This window comes from Carassius auratus, chromosome 9 (assembly GCF_003368295.1).
Source record: "Carassius auratus strain Wakin chromosome 9, ASM336829v1, whole genome shotgun sequence".
Classification (NCBI taxonomy): Eukaryota; Metazoa; Chordata; class Actinopteri; order Cypriniformes; family Cyprinidae; genus Carassius; species Carassius auratus.
This window is the reverse complement of record NC_039251.1, coordinates 343,799-365,004: the sequence shown is the minus strand read 5'-3', so window position 1 is coordinate 365,004 and position 21,206 is coordinate 343,799. Positions and strand designations below refer to the sequence as shown.

The 21,206-nt window shown below is 36.7% G+C and overlaps 1 protein-coding gene across 1 annotated transcript; it reads left to right on the top strand.

Moving 5' to 3' along the window:
* The first annotated feature begins 3,419 nt into the window (after positions 1-3,419).
* On the top strand, positions 3,420-21,109 carry LOC113108114 (discoidin, CUB and LCCL domain-containing protein 2-like). The gene is made up of 15 exons (XM_026270937.1): positions 3,420-3,736; positions 5,754-5,978; positions 6,469-6,606; positions 8,977-9,028; positions 9,120-9,192; positions 13,379-13,512; positions 14,496-14,536; positions 14,769-14,984; positions 15,071-15,192; positions 16,130-16,277; positions 16,359-16,487; positions 17,148-17,241; positions 17,811-17,857; positions 17,937-18,050; positions 18,140-21,109. The coding sequence occupies exons 1-15, from the start codon at positions 3,631-3,633 to the stop codon at positions 18,511-18,513; spliced, it is 2,013 nt and encodes a 670-aa protein (XP_026126722.1). The 5' UTR covers positions 3,420-3,630; the 3' UTR covers positions 18,514-21,109.
* The last annotated feature ends 97 nt before the right edge of the window (positions 21,110-21,206 follow it).

The following is a 21,206-nucleotide window of genomic DNA, read 5'->3' as shown; positions in this document are numbered from 1 at the left end:
AGAAATGAAGAAGCAGTATTACCACAAAATTCCTTGTTGCTGGGACCTATTTATTTTATTTTTTAATAGAAACCTCACTCATTTTTTAAACAAAATTATTAATATAGGGTTTAAAAGGCAAACTGTCATCTAGAATATGACCTAAATATTTAAAGGTGGGCAAAAAGTGAACTGTATTGAACAGACAGGAGCCCATTAAATATTCTGGGTCCTCTGTCTACTGTTTGATGAAACGCTCAAAGCTCTGAGTATTGTGACTGATGTGCTCGTGTCTCCCAGCTGCAGAGCAGTGCTGAAACACAGACAGTGTGATCTACGTCTTCTGGGCTGCTCTGCTGAGCTCTTTGTTTTGATAGACTGTCTGAATTGGCCACCGTGGTGCTGATGATCAATGTCGGCTCTCAGAGGTCAGGGAGCCAGAGGAGATTCACTCTGTCTCTTCTTTGCTAATGAGCTGGAGTGCCTTAAACAGATCTGAAAGCAGTTTATCAAGTCTTGTGCTTTAAGGCTGAAAGTGTATTGTGGTAACACGGTATCTTTTAATTCCGCTTGAGTTACATGTAATAAGGTATATATGGTATTACACATGCATATAGATATCAGAGTTAGAGATCCAGACCAAGCACAAAAAAAATAAAAATAAAAATAATAATAATAATAATAATAATATTCAATGTCAAAATCCATGACAAGTCTGTTTAAACAGATTAATAAAGCCAATAGAACCATTTGGATTAATTAGCAGGTTTATTTTCAGTTTTTACAATAAACATACATGATTCTCATAAGATCTTTCATAGAATACCATAGTATAAATACAGCATGACTTCCAAAATGTTATGTAAAAGTGCCATTGTACTTTTGGAGCTACTGAAGTGTGAAGTCAAAGAATGGCAGAAATATCTAGTAGGCTAGAAAAAGTAAAAAAATGATGGAATGAACAAAAGAAAAAAATGAGATGTGAAGTTTGTTCATCTGTGTTTGACAAGCACGGCAGGACAGAATAGTGTGAGACGAGAACAGAGACTCAAGCACAAGATTTTTAGTCCAACAATATGCCTCCAACAGACTACTGAACAGCACAAAGATTATAGCACCAATCTGTCAATGTATATGATTGTGGATTTGTCTTTGATACAGTGTCCAAAAAAAGTATATTTAAGCCACACTTAGATTCAAACTATTTTAAAATGTAATTTATCCCAATGGCAAAGCTGATTTTTTTAGCAGCCATTACTCTAGTCTCCAGTATCACATGATCCTTCATTCTAATATAATTTGATGCTAATGAAATTACCGTACGTATTATTATCAATATTGCATATTATTATTATTTTTTTTTTTTTTTTTTTTTTTTTTATACAACGATATACATAACTGCGTGGGTTCTAATTAGCTAAAAATAAATAAGTAATTTGGGGCATTGCATTACCTCGTATTACCACGGTGTGGCAGTCGTGTTCCTAATTTAACAAGCAGCACTTTACCACTAGGTGGAGACATAGCGTCAGAATGAACGATTCTCTGCTATTTCTAATGTCCTTCACAGAGAGAATGTGGACGTGCAGAGCAGACCTTGCTGTAAAATAAAAGATAACAGCCTTGGCTGAAGGACTCTGATTCACCACTGAGTTATCCCAAGGACAGAAAGAAAGGAAATTAGATATAGCGACAAACAATGAGACAGACAGAGAGAGGGAGAGAGAAGAATCTGAGAAAAACAAATACAACCTAAAACCTTCTTAGATATTTCGACCAAAATAAGCAAACTTGTTTACTCTGAGGCATCAAAAAGAGAGAGAGAGAGAGAAAATATTTACATCAAAATAGAAGCCCTACTTATTATTATTATTAATGTTATTATTATTATTATTATTATTATAAAAATATTAATTGTCAGCAAATACTCAGAAGAGATTTTGCATACATTTTTAACTCGTCTTTGTAGAAACATATGCTTCTTTATGGTATCTGTGCTGTTTGACAGTTTTTATATTAAAGTTGAAAGTAACTTAGAATTTGAACTAAATGTATGCTAGTGATAACAATCAAAGTCCATGTTTATGTATTGGCTCTTTGATTCGTAGAAACTAAAAGCTTGAAATGTAGTGTAGCCTATGATTTTCACTCAGTTAAACTCTATAACATCTACGTTTTCATCTGCAATAGAATGTGACATAAAACCTCCAAACCACTGACTTCATACATAATTGATCTTATAATAATTTTAGTCAAATTTCATATTCACAGTTGTGAGCTTCAGTAACACTTTTTTTTCTGTGGTTCTTTGAGAAATCAGACTTTATAAAGCTACCAGCCAAGTGAGCGAGTTCAGTGCTTCAACAGACCTGCATTAAACAGAAGTATAAACAAGTATCTTTGAAAGAAAAAAATATATAATTAAATATCTAACAAATACAAACTCGTTAAAAAACAACAACAGCTCATTCAAAGGTCTACTCAATCTGTATTTTACCAACGAGTTCAACAAGGTCACACAGGGTTTTTTTTTTTTTTTTTTTTTTAATAAATTGGTTTATCATCTTATATCATACAAACATTATATGTCAACCAGAAAAACAAAATAGCTACTCCCACATGAAAAAAAGTAATTTATAGTTAATACTATATTGTTTTTGAACCATACTATAGTAAAGTGTATATTATACAGTATATACTATCGTATTTACAAAACGTTGTTAATGAATTCCACAGCATAGTCTACTGTAGTATTAACTATAGTGAACTAATAAACTGTAATAAATAATGTAATATACTTTAGTTTTTACTAGTAAAATCCGTAGTGTGCCGTAGTACAATAAACCGTATAGTTGTAGAAAACTTAGTACAGTACTGGGTAAAGTAATCTATTTATAGCCTATTACAATTTGTTATATTACCTAATTACCAGTAAAATAAAAAATAATTCTAGAACTTTCTTATCGTATGGTTCAACAACACTATAGTAGGACCTATTTAGCTACTAACTATTGTATTTTTTATTTATTTGTTTTCATTTGGGCTGTGTTATATTCACAGTATGTTAAGACATATTTTCTGTCTGATATATTTATAAGATATATTTTAGGGGAATTCAATTATTTTCTTCATTAGTTTATTTACAAAGAATAGCTTATTTGCAGTTTCTCCTAAGAAGAAGAAGAAGAAGAAGAAAATGTATTACATGTAATTATAATGCACAGCTTTTACAGTCTTAATAGCCTATACAACGTCAGCTAGGCTAATAATAATAATAATTAAATATTTTGACTCGAGTCGTGTTTACATTTTGTTTCGCAACATGTCTTCCCGTAAGGCAAAATCAAATAGCTGATTTCTCCTTATCCCTTCCACAACAATGTATGGAATACCACAGAATTCCCATCTAGGGGCCGCTGTGTGGTGGGAGGAGCGGAAGTTGAGGAAGTCGTGTAATAGATCGGGGAATGAAGAGCCCGTGTTTGTTCCAGCGGTGTGACGCTCCAGAGTTCGGGAAGCGTCAATAAAACCGTCCTGACACTAAACACACACACACACACACACACTCACTGGCGCACTCTTATCAGGACTGTGGCTCAAGACTGGATCAGGACTCTTCTGCATTATGCACTCGGACTGCAGGCTGCTGGGATGGACGCGTCGGTAAAGGAGGGCAGAGGGACCGGAGGGGCTGCGGTCTTCATCCTGATCGTCTTCATCCTTCTCCTCGGTGCCAGAAGCTCGCGGGCGCAGAAGGGTACGTGATCTTCAGAGGGGGTTCAAGTTTTAGTAGTTGCTCAACTTCTCTTAAACTGCCTACCCACCATTGGGTTTAGGACTGATTGCGGTTTCACAACAAACTCTTGGGGTGGTGTGGTGTAGCGGTTAAAGACACAGACTGGCAATTTGACCGTTTATTGGTTCAAACCCGGGCTCGGTTCATTAATATCACACATCGTTTGTTTGATCGGGATACCAGTAGCTAACCAGCACACGGAACGAGAACCGAACCTGTGATTATTTCACTGTGTAAACAGCTCAGCTCAGTAACGGAGTGTGTGTTGTATAGTTACACTGTTGCTGTGCTACAGCTGGGTCAACAGAAGAACGTGATGACGCAACGCGCTGCCCCCGCTGCTCTCCCAAATATGTAGTGAGTTCATGTGCTGTCCAGTGTCAAGCTGTTGTATTTAAAACAGAGAAACTAACAGCACACGTATTGCAGATATAGTCCTTCTCAAGCAATCTGAGCTTAACTCGAGAAGTAGTTTTACATGTAAGGAAACAGCACCTTTGAGAAATATTATAAATTATGCCCTCTCACATGAGATGAAAAAAAAAACTGATTCTGATTCTGCATGAAGTGAGGTGCCACAAAAGGGTGCAGCCACGTTGATGACCAAGGAGTTCAAAATCATCATGAGTACTTATTGTGAATTTTATCCTCCAAGCAAATAATACAAATTCCAGTAGAATTTGTATAGGGGCATGTTGTCACTAAAGGTTTAAGTGTCATTATTATTGGGCAATAATGGTGAAAAAAATAAAATAAAAATGTTGTAGTCAAGTCTTTCAGGTTTTTATTTATACAGAAACTGGATTCTACATATATACCTACCCTGAGAAATGTAGTCAGGAATACATGTGACCACTAGCCTAATTTCAGTCCCTCTTTATGTTAGGTGACCTTAACTACTGTACTTACATTTAAATGAATTATTTGGTACAATGCATTTATTGTGTACATTGTGTTATTGTGTAAATAAAAAAAATACATGTTTTTACATTGTATTTATATTTTTACAAAATACCTATTACATCTGTATTTAAATTTTGTAATTACATTTATAATTACACTGTTGACCCATCGCTTAAACCTTAACCGATCCTTAAAGCTACTCATACCACCAAACCTGTCTCTAACCTCACCCGCATCCCACCTCAAAAGCAGCAAAAGTGTATTGTTTTGCAATACAATACGAAACACAATAAGTATTTTGCACTTATTTTTAATGCGAGTACATAGTAGTTAAGGCCACCGAATATAAAATGTGACCCCAGTTTCTTATACAGATCATTATCTGAAATATATAGTTGACTGTGTCTGAATTAGTCTTTTCGGTGTGACTGTGACAGCTGACAGTACTCTCTGTGCATAAAACTTTGGAAATGTAAGGTTTGTGTGGGTGTAGTAAAGCTAGGGGAAACATTGAGAATAGAGGTGTGTGTGTGTGTGTGTGTGTGGATGGGGCTGTTGTTTTTTGCTCTGGGGGTCTGAATAGTGTCCAGCAAGGATTATGTAACAACATCGCAAGCTGAGTTTCATTCGGTCTGTAAACGTGTGACAGGCAGCGCAAGCAGCTGCAATGCAATGCGATCTCATCACTCTGTCCTCTCTCTCTCTCTCTCTCTCTCTCTCTCTTTCTCCATCTCTAAAGATTCAACGAGGAGCTCAACTTTCAAGCAAAACCTTTTACCAAATGAAATTTTAGTTTTAAGTGGCAAAACATTCTGTGCATAATTAAGACAAAATTCGGAACAGGATTAATAGAGAGTTACAGGCAAGTGAGTCTGATCAAGGTTGGAGATAATCTCTGCAGGAAAGTGGACATCGATGGCCAGAGTTCAGATCCCCTGCCTTAGTGGGTTATGCAAATTTAATCAAATTATGGTGATTGAACCGAATCCAGATTATACTGTAATTTCCATTAAACTAACAAAGAATTCCATGCTGTTATTTTGTTAAATGTATGATCATTTCTGATTGTTTTCAGGGGACGGCTGTGGACACACAGTGCTGGGTGTGGGCAGTGGGAGTCTGGCGTCTCTGGGGTACCCTCTGTCCTATCCCTCAAACTCTGTGTGTGAATGGGAGATCAGCGTGAACACCACACACACAATCCTTGTGCGCATTGCGGATCTTGACATAGACACAAACAACTGCCAAGTTTCTTACCTGCGACTCTATAATGGCCACGGACTGGGGAGAACGGAAATTGGTGAATGCAATGTGCATTTGTTGTTGTTTTTTTTCTAGTCTTCAGTCACATTTATACTTCTAATATAAAATGAGGAAACTTAGTTTGCAATATATATATAGACTTTATATCTCGCAATTCTGACTTTATAACTCTCAACTGGGTGTTTATATCTCACATTTCTGAGAAAAAAGGTCAGAATATATATATATATATATATATATATATATATATATATATATATATATATATATATATATATATATATATATATATATATATATATATATATAACGTTGATGTTACCTTAATGTTAAAATAATATATAAGTTATAAATATAGAAATAATAAAGTAAATACATGTAAATTACTGTATATATGTTGCAATAAAAATACAAGTTTCTGTTTTATACTGTTTTATGGCCTGTTTTAAAACCACCCACTAATGCACACTAGTGCTGATGAGTAAATGGAAAAGAATTTAAAATGATTTCCATTTCTCTTTCTGCAGTGAAGTATTGTGGAGGGATAAAATGGAGAGACGCTGTCATACAGTCGGAGGGGCATCAGGTCACAGTGCAGTTCATGAGTGGACCACACAACAACGGCCGTGGCCTCTTCCTCTCCTACACCAGTAGTCAGCAAACAGGTAAGCAGTCAAGAAACACTTCTCACTATTATCAGTGCTGAAAACAGCTGCTTTATATTCTTTTAGTGGAATCTGTGTATAGACAGTTCAAAGGAACAGCATTTATTTAAAATAGAAGTATTTTGGGACATTATGAATGTCTTTTACTGTCATTGTGGATCAGTTGAACACATCCTTACTGAACAAAAGTATTGATTTCATAGAAGAACGTTTAAATGGTGGTGTACTTATTGTGCTGTATGTGTGAAAGCTTGTGTTTGTATGAATTAGTGTTGAAGCAGGCTTGGATGTGTCTCAAGATCCATAAAGAAGCTGCTATGGTAACTGTGTGTGTTTGTTCAGATGAGACTGAGGGACGACATGTGAACCTGATTACAAAGATTATTTCGGGAGTATGTTTCTGACAGTAAGGGTGTTAGGGTTTTTCCTGGTTCCAGGGTGCGTCCGGAGAGCTTAATGCATGACAGGCAGTTAATTTAACAGTTGAGTCAATAGTTTAAATTAATTTAAAATGAGAGGAAATTATGTAATGGCTGTTGGTTCTTGTGCCATTCAGTACAAAAATGTCACAGAGTTCAAAATGCGTCATGTTGCTAGAGGGTTGTGGGCTTATGCTGGGTGATCACTTATTTGGCCAAATCTATTTTCTTGTCCCAAGTTGTAGCTCAGGCCACTTTTCAATATCAGTTGGATTTACATAGCAAGTCTGATTGCTTAGAACGTCAAGTCAAAGTTATTTATATAGCGCTTTATTAAAAACAAATTGCTTCCAACCAAACAGCTTTACAGTAAAAATCAGTGTGACTATTTCAAAAAATGACTTGTAGACGTTTATTCATAATAGCAATTAAGTAATAGTATACCTGGTCTAAATATGCTGCATGATTAAAAATGATCATCCATGTCCATAAGATAAACATGGGATTGTTATATACTTAGAGACACCTAAAGTGTACTTCAGTTTTGACACTTATGAATGCATACGTGTGTTCATGGCATGCAAAATGACCATAATTACAAGATAATTAATCCTTGTGGAACTTGTCATTATAACTTGTGAAAACTTGAATTTTCTGAAAGCTCTGACTCTCACTCACCTGACCTCTGCGTCACTGTGTGCTGACACTCAAAATGACAGCATCTTCAATGGTTAAATGTAGATTTAATGTTTAATGTTTTTATATTGCTGTTATATAATTAATATAATTGAGTGTCCAATGTCTTAATAATGCAAAAGTATGCAAAAGACCTACCGTAAAATTTCATGTAGCTAGTACAGAGTTCGATAACTATCTAATGTCCCTCTAAAATTAAACACAAGTTTATTATTAATACATTTGCATTGCTTTTTTAGTTGTAGTTATGTCTGGTTACTCAGATGACATGGTTTGTTAAACAGATTTTAATTATCTAGATGTTCCATTTCTCTTTCTACAGTGAAACAACAAACCAGGACGGTTTCGGTCCTAATTAGTACAAAAGTTTTTTTGGAAAAAATGTATCTGCGTGTATATAATATTGCTTCTTGTGTCCGGTATAGACATGGTGTTGGCGGTTTGCTCAAATAGTTCTAGTTCTAATGCCCAATGCATATGCAAAAGTGCTAGTTATTTTTTTAATAATGTCAAATGCTACAGGAAAGTTTCAAACTGCAGTTTAAGCACATTTGTGAATGTGCTTCGTACGCCATGGTACATCCTGAGCCTCCAAATCTGTGGAATCACAGCTGTGCACTTCTGTGTTTGATGTGTCTTAACAATGACATTTGGCCTTTGACCTCTGGGGCTGTCTGAGGTCAGGAGTTCACTCTGCCATGTGGGAGCTGCACCTGTTTACCCCAGTACTGCGAGACTGTGTGTGTGTGTGTGTGTGTGTGTGTGTGTGTGAGAGAGAGAGATCATATTTCCCATGAGTCAGGAAAGAGACAGATGAATCCATGCTGTGGGTGTGAGTAATGGGTACAATAACACCACAAAATACCTTGAACCAGAAAAGCGCACACACACTCATACACATTCCAGCATTGTGGCAGGAAGTTTTGCACGGGCCAGCACCACTCATATTTACTAAGGGAAAAAGTAACGGATGTAAATCTAATAGGTATTGATCTGTTCATTCAGATGGAGGCTTTTATCCACAAAAATGAAACGCAATACACCACTCTGTTACATCACTTACTTACTGAATGGCCAGTGCGCACATAACACAAACACACACACACACACATGCTTGTGTATTATCTTTGTGTGGAAGGATGACATTAATCAATAGTGTCACCATGGCAACCATCAGACGTGCTGCTTTATCTGACCCAGGTAAATATGTTTCAAGAGGGTTCAAAGAAAATGTGCCTCTTTTCTCATCCTTCAGATCTCATCACCTGTCTGGAAAAAGGAGAGCACTTCAGTGAAGCGGAGTTCAGGTACTCGCGGTTACAGCTGTCTGGAGTGTGTGTTTTCATGTTCTTGCATATATGTGTGTCTGTGTCTCATATTCCCGTCCTGCATTTGCAGTAAATTCTGTCCTGCTGGATGCCTGACTGATTTCGGAGAGGTTTCGGGAACCATACCGCATGGATACAGAGATGTAAGTATGCCACTATTGAGTGGATGTTAGATTGAAGGGTTAGTTTAGTCATAAATGAAAATTATTTTATTATTCACTCACCCTCGTGTTGATCCAAACTTGTATGACTTTATAAAAAAAAAGCAAAAGGAGACGTTGTTCCTAATTTCTTATGCTCAAGGTATACTTAGATTTTTTTTTAATGTGAATGTCAGTGCAAGCATTAAGCCGAACACACATGCTGCATCTCCATTTACATATTTACATGTTAGAATGATTGTGTCCTAAATAGTAGAAATTTATGTTGAAATCTCGTCTTGGTTTACTGTTTCTGGTGGAAAGATGAAGTGCAGATCCATAGACACTCTAAAGGCTAAGATTCCACACAACCGATTGTGTGTCAGAGAACTACAAACATGATGAATAAAAAGTGTTAAAAATGACAAACATGACACATATGCTAGACATATGGTTAAGGAGAGATGTTTAGATAGTGATTTGAGTGATTTATACTCATTATCTAACCTAATGAAAATAATATTTATTTAATGTCATCAACAGCAATGGAAACATCTCTAAATATATGTTTGTTAATGAACTTTAAAAATCATGATTGTCCAAACACCTTTTCTTTTTTTTTCATCTGTGAAACAATGGCAAGGTCCAAGGTCTTGACACCTTGTAGATTAACCATTAGTGCAAAAATTTCTAGGTATACATGCAAACTAAGGAACATGAGTATGTGCAATTATAAAAAATCAGGCTGCGCATATCATGCTGGTAATAACATTTACATAACTTGGATTGTAAACATACCCTAATGTCCAGATAAAACTGAAGCATTTCAGTTGTTCTGTTCCATGCATTTACAATTGAACAGGGACTGAAGCTTTCAAGCTTAAAAAACGAAGCAAAACATCTTAAAAGTGGTCAGTATGACTCATACATTTCAAGTCGTTTTATCCTGTATGAAGAACATGAGCAACATTTAAGTCATTATTCACTGATTATCTTCTTCTCCAGTGAGCTCTCAGCTTGAGAACCACTGTGACCACATTGAATGCCTGAGATCACTGAAAAGATCTGACTCCAAACAAACCAGACATACTCAGGGACACAAGAAGTGCGGATGCTGTTGCTTCTGCATTGTATGATTTGTTTATCCTCTTTAACTGCAGTGATTCAGCTCTTCAAAGGAAGATATTCTCTTATGGTTTCATGTTTGAAATGTTCAGTCATTCCTAAGAACTGTTTATAAAAACTGTCCTTCATTCCATACATAATATATATGTATTGATGTAATGAGTGAGGAGGCATTCACTCAGAAATAATTTTTTCAATGAATAGCATCTTTTTTGAAAGTTGGTTATTAAGAAACAAAGAAAACTATCTTACAGGCACAGGTTCACAAATAAATGATTATATCACACAGCTATAATATTGTTTACCACGTGTTATTTACATTACATTAACATTTACATTTATTCATTTAGCAGACGCTTTTATCCAAAGCGACTTACAGATGAGCACAGTGGAAGCAATCAAAAACAACAAAAAGAGCAATGATATATAAGTGCTATAACAAGTCTCAGTTAGGTTAACACAGTACACCTAGCATGGGATTTTAAATAATATAATATAAAGAAAACAGAATAAAAATTAAGAAAATTATAGATTGTTTTTTTGTAAAGAATAGAATTAGAATAGTGAGTGTTAAAGTTAGAGGGTCAAATAAAGATGGAAGAGATGTGTTTTAAGCCGATTCTTGAAGATGGCTAAGGAATCCTGTTCCAGGAGGGAACATTTAATTTAAAAGTCCATAAAAGTGACTTTGTGCTTCTTTGGGATGGCACAATCAAGCGACGTTCACTTGCAGAACGCAAGCTTCTAGAGGGCACATAAGTCTGAAGTAACAAATTTAGGTAAATGGGTTGTTTTTTCAAAGCAGTAGCGTATTTAAAACACTGTATAAGTGCATCGACTAATGTTTTTCCAGATAAAGGGACGAGTCAAAATGATGAAAAGCATGTCACAGATGCTGTCAGCTGTATTTTTCTTTCAGCACGACCGCACACTGTCTTGGCTGTACATTAGGTCATTGCTGATGACCTCATCACCCCTTTAATGCTTCCTGCTTGCTTTCGGATGATTTCGTTTAGTCTGTTTGAACGCAATAGGCAGTTTTCTACTTAAGAGCCCGTTTCAAAACTTAAGACAAAAGACAGAGTGTGAAGGAGACGTTCTTCTGAAGTTGAGTCATTGTAAATGATTCTGCGTGTCAGTTTTAAAGCTCTTGGTCTCCTAGGGGTGTGTTGGTATGCGTGTCTGTGTGTTTGGATGTATGTGTGCATGTTTTTATGTGTGTATGACAGTGTGTTTCATGGGGAGATGTTAGATCAGGTTTGGCTGAATGGTTTTCTAATGCAGACCAGCTGACAACAGTCTTGTTTCTCAGTTCAGATACACCCCTCAGAATTAGTGAGGGGCCCATATGAAGCCTTTACGATTGTGTGTGTGTGTGCGTGCATGGGCATGTTTGTGGCAAGAGTGCTGTTTTATTTTGCCCGGAGGAAGTGGTGTATGTTTGCGGTGTCGGTGTGTGTGGGTGTTGAGAGTTTGTCTAGTGCTTGTGGTCTCTTTTTGGTTTGGAGTCCCAACTGTGTGTGTATGTCTAATCAGAACTGTAATTTTTTTCTTTTTAAACTAGCAATTTTACTATTATTCCAGTGTTGGGCAGCTAGTGGCTCTGGCCATGTACACACTGTAGTTAGATGTGGTTGTTATTTTCTCCTGAGTGCTTGAAGTCCTTCTGGGAAGTTTGGAAGTCATCATTTCAGCATAATGTGCATTCGAGTGCCACTGCAAATATGAGTGCACTGTAAAACACGCATCTGTGGATCAGATTGTTTAAAACTTCTTTATTAGGACTGTTTTTCTTGCTGACAGGCTTATAAGACTGATTTAAATGCTAAATCTGATTTTGTTGCGTTCACATGCACTGCAGACATATTTGTTGTAAACATAATCTTGATTTGTTTATTTGATTAATTGTGCAGCTCTTGGACACATTAGGGAACCTATTAAGAAAGACAAGAAGCTTTTTAAGGCCCTAATTCAACAAAATAGAGGCTAGGATGCACATTATGTGTGTAAATGATACTTGCGTTTCGTCCTTTATGTGCTGCCATAGCAGATGGCAGATGTGGTACATTTCCTGTCACCCCATAAGCTGCTAAATGAGTTGTATTTTCTGGCAAGCTTTATCGCTACTCTACATCAGTAGTCCACAGAATGCATGCGGAATAGCATTGTATAGTCAACATTCACTAATGAAAACGAATCAAAACCAAGTTGCATCTGACCTGATTCTTTTAATGGACACAAACAGATTTGGTTATTTATTTGAATGGCAACTGCAACTGACAGCTGAATTCACTGAGAATTCATGCTGACTGGCTGCCAATTTTTCAGTTGGTTTCAAATATTCAAAAGTAGAGCATGAAAAAAGCACTGTATACAGTATGTGTGTGTGTGTATATATATATATATATATATTTTTTTTTTTTTTTTACCCTTTTGACATTCATTCTATGGCAAAAACCGTTGAAACATTCAAGGGGAAAAAAACAAGGTTTGGAGTAACATGGGGGTGATTAAAGGTTAATGGTTTTGAAAAAAAAAAAAAAAAAAAAAATATATATATATATATATATATATATATATATATATATATATATATATATATATATATATATATATATATATATATTTTTTTTTTTTTTTTTTTTTTTTTTTTTTTTTTTTTTGTGGAAAAAACAGCACTTATTTAAAATAAAAAATCATTTGTAACATTACCGATATCTAATGGGTCCTTGCTGAATAAAAGCTGAATATTTTTTTTATCTTACTGAGGTCAAACTTTTGAATAGTGTTGTAGACCCATTTGTGTTTCCTGAAAATGTGCAATGTGTATGTGGCCTGTGAGAACTAAATGTGTGTGTGTGTGTGTGTGTGTGTGTGTCTAAGTCTAAACCCTGGAAGAAGTTAGCCAAATGAATCATCCATCATTCTTTATCACAGTGGCATAAATGATACCACTGCAATTCTTCTTCAAGGATGTGACCTCAGCATGCCAAGTCACAGCTTGTGGGTTTTAGGTGAGTGAGTCAGTGTCAGCTGTCTTAATGTCTCACGTCTCTTTCTGCAGTCTTCTCCTCTCTGTCTGGCCGGTGTTCATGCGGGTGTGGTCTCCAACACACTGGGGGGGCAAATCAGTGTGGTCAGCAGCAAAGGCATCCCACACTACGAAAGCTCGCTGGCCAACAATGTGACATCTGTGCCGTGAGTAACCCATTTACATTCTTGCTTGCTTTCTTCATGGGAAAATCAATTTCATTTGATTACAGGGCTTGCAAGGCAGTGAAGTTCTGAAATTCCTCTTAATAAAATTTTCTTAGTCTTTTCTGCAAATTAATTCCCTTTAACTGTGCTATGCAGTGATTTTCAAAATTTTACACAAATAAAATTTGACCCTCCAAATATTGTAAGGAACCCCCTTTCTACAATGTGTATATATATATATATATATATATATATATATATATATATATTCATTATAGTTTTTAGCAAGTATAGAATTAGTCTAATAGCAAGTTTTCAAACAAGTAAAAACCATGTCTATTTTTCTTAAATTTGTAATTATAAGTTGGAAAGTAAATTTGATCAAAGCTTTGACTTAAGTATATTATTGTTATTATAGTAATTTTTGTTCTTCAGTATTTCACAAGAGCATACAGAGGTGAGTTAATGTGGTGAATGAAGTACTGTCATAAACAACAAAGCAAGCACATGGATCTGTCTTTTCATTATGAATCGTGTGTTACCATAGAAACGGGACCTGAACTGCTCTAAATTGTCATCTGGTAATTATGGTAATTCCGACATGACGTGAACACAGCTTAAGCAACAGCTTAACATTTGCATACTGGATGCATTTATTTGCAGCTATCCATGAGTGTCTACAGCGTGAAGATGATCTTGCGTTGTGTGTTGATTCTCATGCACAGCTGGTGGAAAACGAGATGCATGCTGTGTGCAAAACATCTCTGATGCTGCATTTCATTAACTCCGAATCAAAGCCCAAAACTTCAGCTTATTAAAGCACTTTGCTGCCTTGCAAGCACTGATATTTCTTTCTGGGAATGCAAATCTAGTTAGATTCGATTCCGCTCTTTGGTTGAATTGTTTTTTTTTTTCTCTTCTATGTAATAAACTGATTGATTAGTAGACACAATGATAACTCTGCTTCTCTCTCCCTCTTACAGTGGAAATCTCTCCCCAAGCCTCTTTACCTTCAAGACTAGTGGTAAGTGAATCAGTAATGTGTCGAACCTATTGACTATTTGGAGTATTTCTTGGTTGTGTAGTATCTGATAGAATGCTTTGTTTTTCCCAAATTGTAAAAAAATAAAATAAAATCTGTTAAAATAACTTGAAGATTTAATGAAGACGTTTGTTCTTTATTCCTGTCAGTTCTACAGAAATGCTCAACACCTTGATGATCTAATAATAGAAGCTTTCATTTTCTCTCTCTCAAGGTTGCTATGGCACTTTGGGTTTGGAGTCGGGGGTGGTCAGTGACTCTCAGATCACAGCCTCCTCAGAATGGGAATGGGGCGGTCATGGGAAGGAGCCCTCTGTCTGGGGCCCCACAGGGGCTCGCCTCAAAACATCAGGACGTCCGTGGGCTGCAGCCAACAGTGACATAAAAGAATGGATTCAAGTGGACTTAAAGAAGGAGAAAAAAATAACAGGTAGAGTTTGTGTGTGAGAGAGAAAGAGGCATCAGTGTGTTTGCGTCTGTAATTTGATTGGTCAGTCAGTCGACTCTGCTTCTCAGGTATAACCACCACTGGCTCCACCCTCCAAGAATATCAGTTTTACGTTTCGGCCTATGAGGTGTTATATAGCCATGACGGACAGCAGTGGAAACCCTATCAAGGTGGATCAGATAAAAATAAGGTATGGAGGATTGTTTGTATAATGTTTGCTTTGATCTGTTCCATAATCTTTTAAGACAGCATTCTAACCAGCATTAACTTTATTCATGACTGATTTAGAATGCTCTACATTGGAAGCAACATTAAAAAAAAAAAAAAAAAAAAAAAAAAGATGTTTAATGTTAACCTGATGCTAAGACCTAAAAATACAAATATTGGGTAAAATTTTGGATTGGATTGGAAGTGTTAAATGAAATCTAGGTTTACAATTTTTTTGCCCTATCCTTTTATTTTATTTTTATGCACTTATATTCTATGCAATTTTATAAAATTTTAATGATGTTCTATTCGGGAGGAGCACATCAGAAACTTAGCCTAAATCAACACAGGTGGACCACAATCAAGTAATCAATACCACAGTATACATATAGCTGACTTACCTCTGTCCATTGACGATTTATCAGCATCCTTCCTTCACCTCATCTCCTCCCAAGCTCTGAGCCCTTCCCCGAACAGCACGCCAAATACGCATACTATACCTCAGCTAATTATATTGTAAGCGTGAACTCGTGAATTTATTGCAATTGAATTAAGCCAAAACAAGACAATCATTAGAGGCACCATACATTGACTAGCAGATCCGGTTCTGTAGGTTTTGAAGCAGAGCATATTTTGTTTTGTTGTCTGTTCTTCTTTTGTGTTTGGTGGGTTTTTGGCGCTGGTGTTGGAACTGCTGCAGAATGACATCAAGCTTTGCATATTTCCAGAAAAATTGGTTTTACATTCCTGAGGTTTAAGGAGCCTGAAATTAAAGTGCACTCTGTGGTCATTAATAATGAATGTCCATCGACTGTCAGGGAGCTTAAGGAGAAGAGCATTGATTAGGCGTAAATAAGATGGGCCTTGGTCTGAGGCCAAATGTTCTTTGTTGCTAATGTGTCCTTGTTTCTCTGTAACAGATTTTCCAAGGCAACACCAACTATCTCCAGGAAGTGCGGAACAACTTTATTCCTCCAATTGAAGCGCGCTTCATCCGAATATGTCCCTTGCAGTGGCACCAAAGGATCGCCCTTAAAATGGAGCTGCTGGGCTGCCAACCTTATGCAGGTGAGACTAATCAGAGAAATCAGACTCCGATTCGGCAAGTTAGCCATGCTAAACATGATTGAATCTCTTTCTGTTGGTCAGCGTGGCCAGGAACCTTCCATCCAGCCCCTCCTCCCCCTCGCAGAAAAAGCACAGTGCCCCCACTACAGGAGAGGACGACACACACACCCAACATCCGAAACACCACCATGCCTCCACACTCTCACGATGGTAAGAACACACTTCATTCAGTTATTTAACAAATGAGCTTTGGTATAAACTTTAGTAAGCTGCCTTGGCGTCTATATAGGCATCTTCTTTCTTAGGGGCCTTTTGTTCACACCAATTGCACTTTTTTGTTTAAAAATGTAAGGCAATGGAATTACCTTTTTTTTTTTCTTTTAAATTGACCACCAGGTTATTAGAATCCTGTGATAAGCAAGCAGTGAATGCAATAGTCAAGCACTTCTGTCTAGCACTTTTACATAAAAAAGCAGCACACTTGAAGGCTTAAGCATATTCTGTGTGAACAGCCCCTTAGGCAGCATTCTTTGTGAAATGTAACCTCATAAATAACTTATTTTAATTCGTTTTATGTAGGCGGCAAACTCTCTTTTCATTTGATTCTCATATGAAGTGCACTCATTTAGGTTTCTCATTTAAGCATGTTGCTAGGTTTAGAATTATAAAAAAATACAAATCAAAATGCAAAAATTGGGTGAAATAGCCAAATTTTTATTAGTTGAATCCATCTTTCATTACTGTTTAGTGCTGAATACAGTATTTATTATTATTATTATTTACAACATTTTTTATTTCGTATTTAATTAGGCAAAACAGTATTCATTGACACTAGATTAATGTTATTAATGTGCTGTGTGAATGTAAAAGAGGTGGCGCTGGTGGCAGTGTTGGTTCCTGTATTGGTGGTGGTTCTGACAACGCTTGTGTTAGTCATGGTCTGCTCGTGGCTGTGGAAGAACAGGTTGGTAAAAACATTTCCATATCTCAATAAATAGTTTGATCCAAATAGTTGAAAAAATCCCCAATAGATCATTAAGCTATGATACAGAAGTCCACATTTGAAGTGGATCAGAAAAGTTAATCAGAGTTGTCCTAAGGAAAGAACGGGTGTTGATTTGGTTTTTGTTGATTTTGACAACTTTGAAAGGTTTTGATCCACTTCAAACATTGACTACTTTATTTTAGCCTAATATTAAAACCATGTCATTCATGAAAATGTAAACTAAAGGTCATTGCGCACTGAGCCTGAAATTTTTGTACGTGTTTTTTCAGTTTGTTTGTTTGTTTTTTTTCAAATTCATCATCCTTTTCTATCAAAATTCTTGCTACCGATGCGTAACCCAGAAAATCAAACCTGGTCCCAATTTTTATTTTTATTAGTATTACGGACGCAAGCTTTGGAGGCAGTGTGTAAACGTGATTGACACAACGTGAGGTCATATTTATTTTTTAAAATGCGAAAATTTCAACGCAGTGTGCAAAGACCGTTTTAATGCAAATAGCCTTAAAGGACACCATCTGTACTTACAGGAAAAGCCCAGAGGTGACTTATGACCTTCCACACTGGGAGCGCACAGGTGCGTCTGTTCTCAATTGTTTAGTCTTTTGCATTTACACCTACATGAATTATTAAATGTGCTTTAATGTGTGTTTTAGTGTGGTGGAAGAGTATGAAACAGTTGCTGCCCTCAAAGTTGGATGGAGAAGACTGTGTTCGTTACAGTTCCACAGCAAGAGTAGACCACCAGAGACCCCAGGTGGAGCTTGCAGGTACACATACAAACACACTGTTCAAATTAGTTTTATGTTCTCAAACAAACACTTGAACAATCTATTTTCTGCTTTTCCTATCTGTGTAGAATACGCCCAACCACTTGTCACTGGTACAATGGCCTCTCTTGGACAAAGGTCAACGTTTAAGCCCGAAGAAGCTGATGCCCCTGAGTATGATGCTCCTATCCCCCCTGAACATTACCATGCTTACGCTGAGCCCCTTCCTGCGTCTGGCACTGAATATGCCATGCCAATCATGATTGACAGGGCTAACCACCTATCAGGAGGCACTCTACCATTCAGGGGGCGTGGTTTAGTGGCTCGGACAGACAGCAGCCAATCGGCAAGCTCAGCCTATGACACACCCAAGAGCACATCTGATCAAGCCACACTCACAGATGGACAGTTGTACCAAGTGCCACAGAATACCCACAATGCACCGTGTCAGAAAAAAGACTGACCAATCGCAGAAGAGCAGACCCTTTTGGAAGCCCACGGCTGAACACTACCTTTCCAAGAAATCAGCAGATCAGATCAGCATTTGCCGTCTCAAATTGTACGCCGCGCAAGTCCTATCACTGAAATAACACACAGGAATGTCAGGAGAGAGAGACAAGCAGCGATCTCGTTACACTACTGTGTTTTGTGTGTTCATACGTCTTAATGTGTGTGTACGAGTGCATATACGTGACTGTGCTCTGCTATCAAACTGTGAGTCCTTAGATATCTGTGCATTTTTCTGAGAGCGGAGATGTATTCGACTCGATCGCTCGTTGTAAGGCACATTTTTCCCTTTAGGCAAAGATAGTTTAAACAAAACCGCCCTCACGCAGAATAGCAAATGATCGCATTTCAAATGAATAGACACTCTCATAACACTGTGATTCACTGTCATTTTGCACTGTTGTATTGTATTCTGCTGTTACATAGGTGCCTTCTTTGTGACAAAGCAACACAAGCCTTTGCTGGTTTCTCTAGTTCTGCTCCAAAACCTGATGAGTTAACTTGCTATCTAAACTGCCTACATAGACTCCTGCCTTAGCTTTGCAGCATACTAACTTATTGGGGTGCACATCTGACTGGTTTTATTAGCCAAATTAGCCAACATTAGCCAGATACAATATTTTCGATCTAGTTACAGTTTAACAGATTCAGGTAGCTGTGGATGATCTATCAAGAGAATGATATTATGTGCCAGTTTTACTTTTTTTATTTAACTCACAAATGCAGCCAAAATATAATAATTGAAATGGCAAATTCTGTAATCAAGTCACACCGGAGATCTTCAGTCATCTGATGACAGTTCATCATTGGCTTGTGAAATTATATAAACCCTGAAAACTGTCAAGAAAGTCTTTCAGTCTTCTGTGTAAATCTAGTGTTCAAAATTCTAGATTAGGTACTCAGTTGTTGAAACAATGGAAAAAAAGTCAAAAATACAGTTTTATAACAGTCAAAACAAGTTTTCTAGTATATCTTATAGATATATACAAATATTTTTTTTTCTGTGTTGCATCAATGCACCATATCATTATTCACTGACTTAAAGCTTGAATACAACACTTTTGTCTAAATTTTTGCCCTAATTTACAGTCTTGACAAATCTGTGCTAGTTGCTGAAAGTCAGTCAGTCTGCAGATTTAAGGTGACTGATTTCACTTAAAATCATAGTTTACAATGACCATAGACTGGCAGGGATGCCCAGTTTTTCCTCTGTAACCAAGTTAGCAAATGTATGATGCCTAGTGTTTAAAAATCTGTTTAGATTTGAAAAGTCTTGTAGTCGTACCCAGCTAGCATGTTACTAGATAATGTTTAGCATGTTGCTAAGCTAACACCTAAGCACAAAAATCAATTTTACACAAATACTGGGCAAAACAGTCAGTTTTTTAATGTATATTTAACATAACATTATTGAATGAATGGGTTATTTATTATCATCAAAGTATTTCTCTCCTCTTGGATGATTTTTTCACTAAACTCATTGCAATGCAGTCTGCTTTTTGGGGGAGATCATTTGATGCCTTAAAATGCTGTCTTGCTAGGTAGCTCACAAGGTTTTGGAACAGATGATGGTTGTGTGCATTGTTCAGTTAAGTCTCAATAAATTTAAGTAGGACAGACTGACAGACATTTATTAAGTGCAGGAACTAGCAAGGCCTTTCTTACAAATAACGTTACAACAATGGTGCTGGTGCTGCATTTTCAATTTCCATGGAAAAGTCATCCGTGCATGACTGCACATAGACGTTCATGCCAAATATATTATTAGTCATGCACGTCAAAACCTGTGCCACGCAAAAATCCATTTTATTTTTCCTGCTGATGTGTCTTAATACTAATATTAATACTCCCAAACCACTAACAGGTCGAGTTTAAGCTACCAAGCATGCACTGCTCACATAGTTGCACTGTCCTAATGGATACTTTACCAAATGTGACCCTTTAGTGGTCAAAGGTTAAAGAGCAAAACAGGATGCCGACATTCTTGCCTATAACAGGATTCACTCTGTGCCAAGTCTTTTCTTTATTATTATTGTTGACTTGAAGACCAAATAACCTGATGGATAATCAATCCTATTATCCATTTGATTTAATGTTATCAGACCAAACATTGCCTCACGCTATGGATTTTGGATACCAGGATGTTGCATGTTCAAAGTTAAAATAGTACACTGTTATGTTTGTCATTTACAATAACATTATAAGACGTATTTCGGTACTTGCATTAGTTTACTGGCTTAAAGCAAAGAAATGTCCACAGTGGCGGTGCTATGGACATGCCTGTATGTTTCAGTGTCTTTGTGTGCTTTAAAGTGTACCAGATTCAGTCGTGTATGTTTATATCTGCTTGTAGTTCTTGAAATCTGTTCTATCTAATGTGTTTCTGTGCACTGTATCCACAAGCCTGTGTGTGTGTGTTCATGTGTGTCTGCTGATCACTGTGCATCTGTCTCTAAATGATGATTGGTACTGTAGATTGATTATAAAGAAAAACAATTTAAAAATGTTCAACTGAAGTTTTATTAAAAATAAAATGTGATTTAAAAAAATCAGACAGCTGGATTAATTCATAGCTTTGTATCATCGCCTTCAAATTTATTCAGCATGGGATTTCTCATTTTATTTTCACATTGACATATTAAAATATAA

Bases quoted from the DNA above. Each gene is read 5' to 3' on its own strand.
- LOC113108114 (XM_026270937.1), top strand. From the start codon at position 3,631: ATGGACGCGTCGGTAAAGGAGGGCAGAGGGACCGGAGGGGCTGCGGTC. The intron at 6,607-8,976 runs GTAAGCAGTCAA...CTCATCCTTCAG, and splicing joins CACCAGTAGTCAGCAAACAG to ATCTCATCACCTGTCTGGAA. The intron at 13,513-14,495 runs GTGAGTAACCCA...TCCCTCTTACAG, and splicing joins AACAATGTGACATCTGTGCC to TGGAAATCTCTCCCCAAGCC.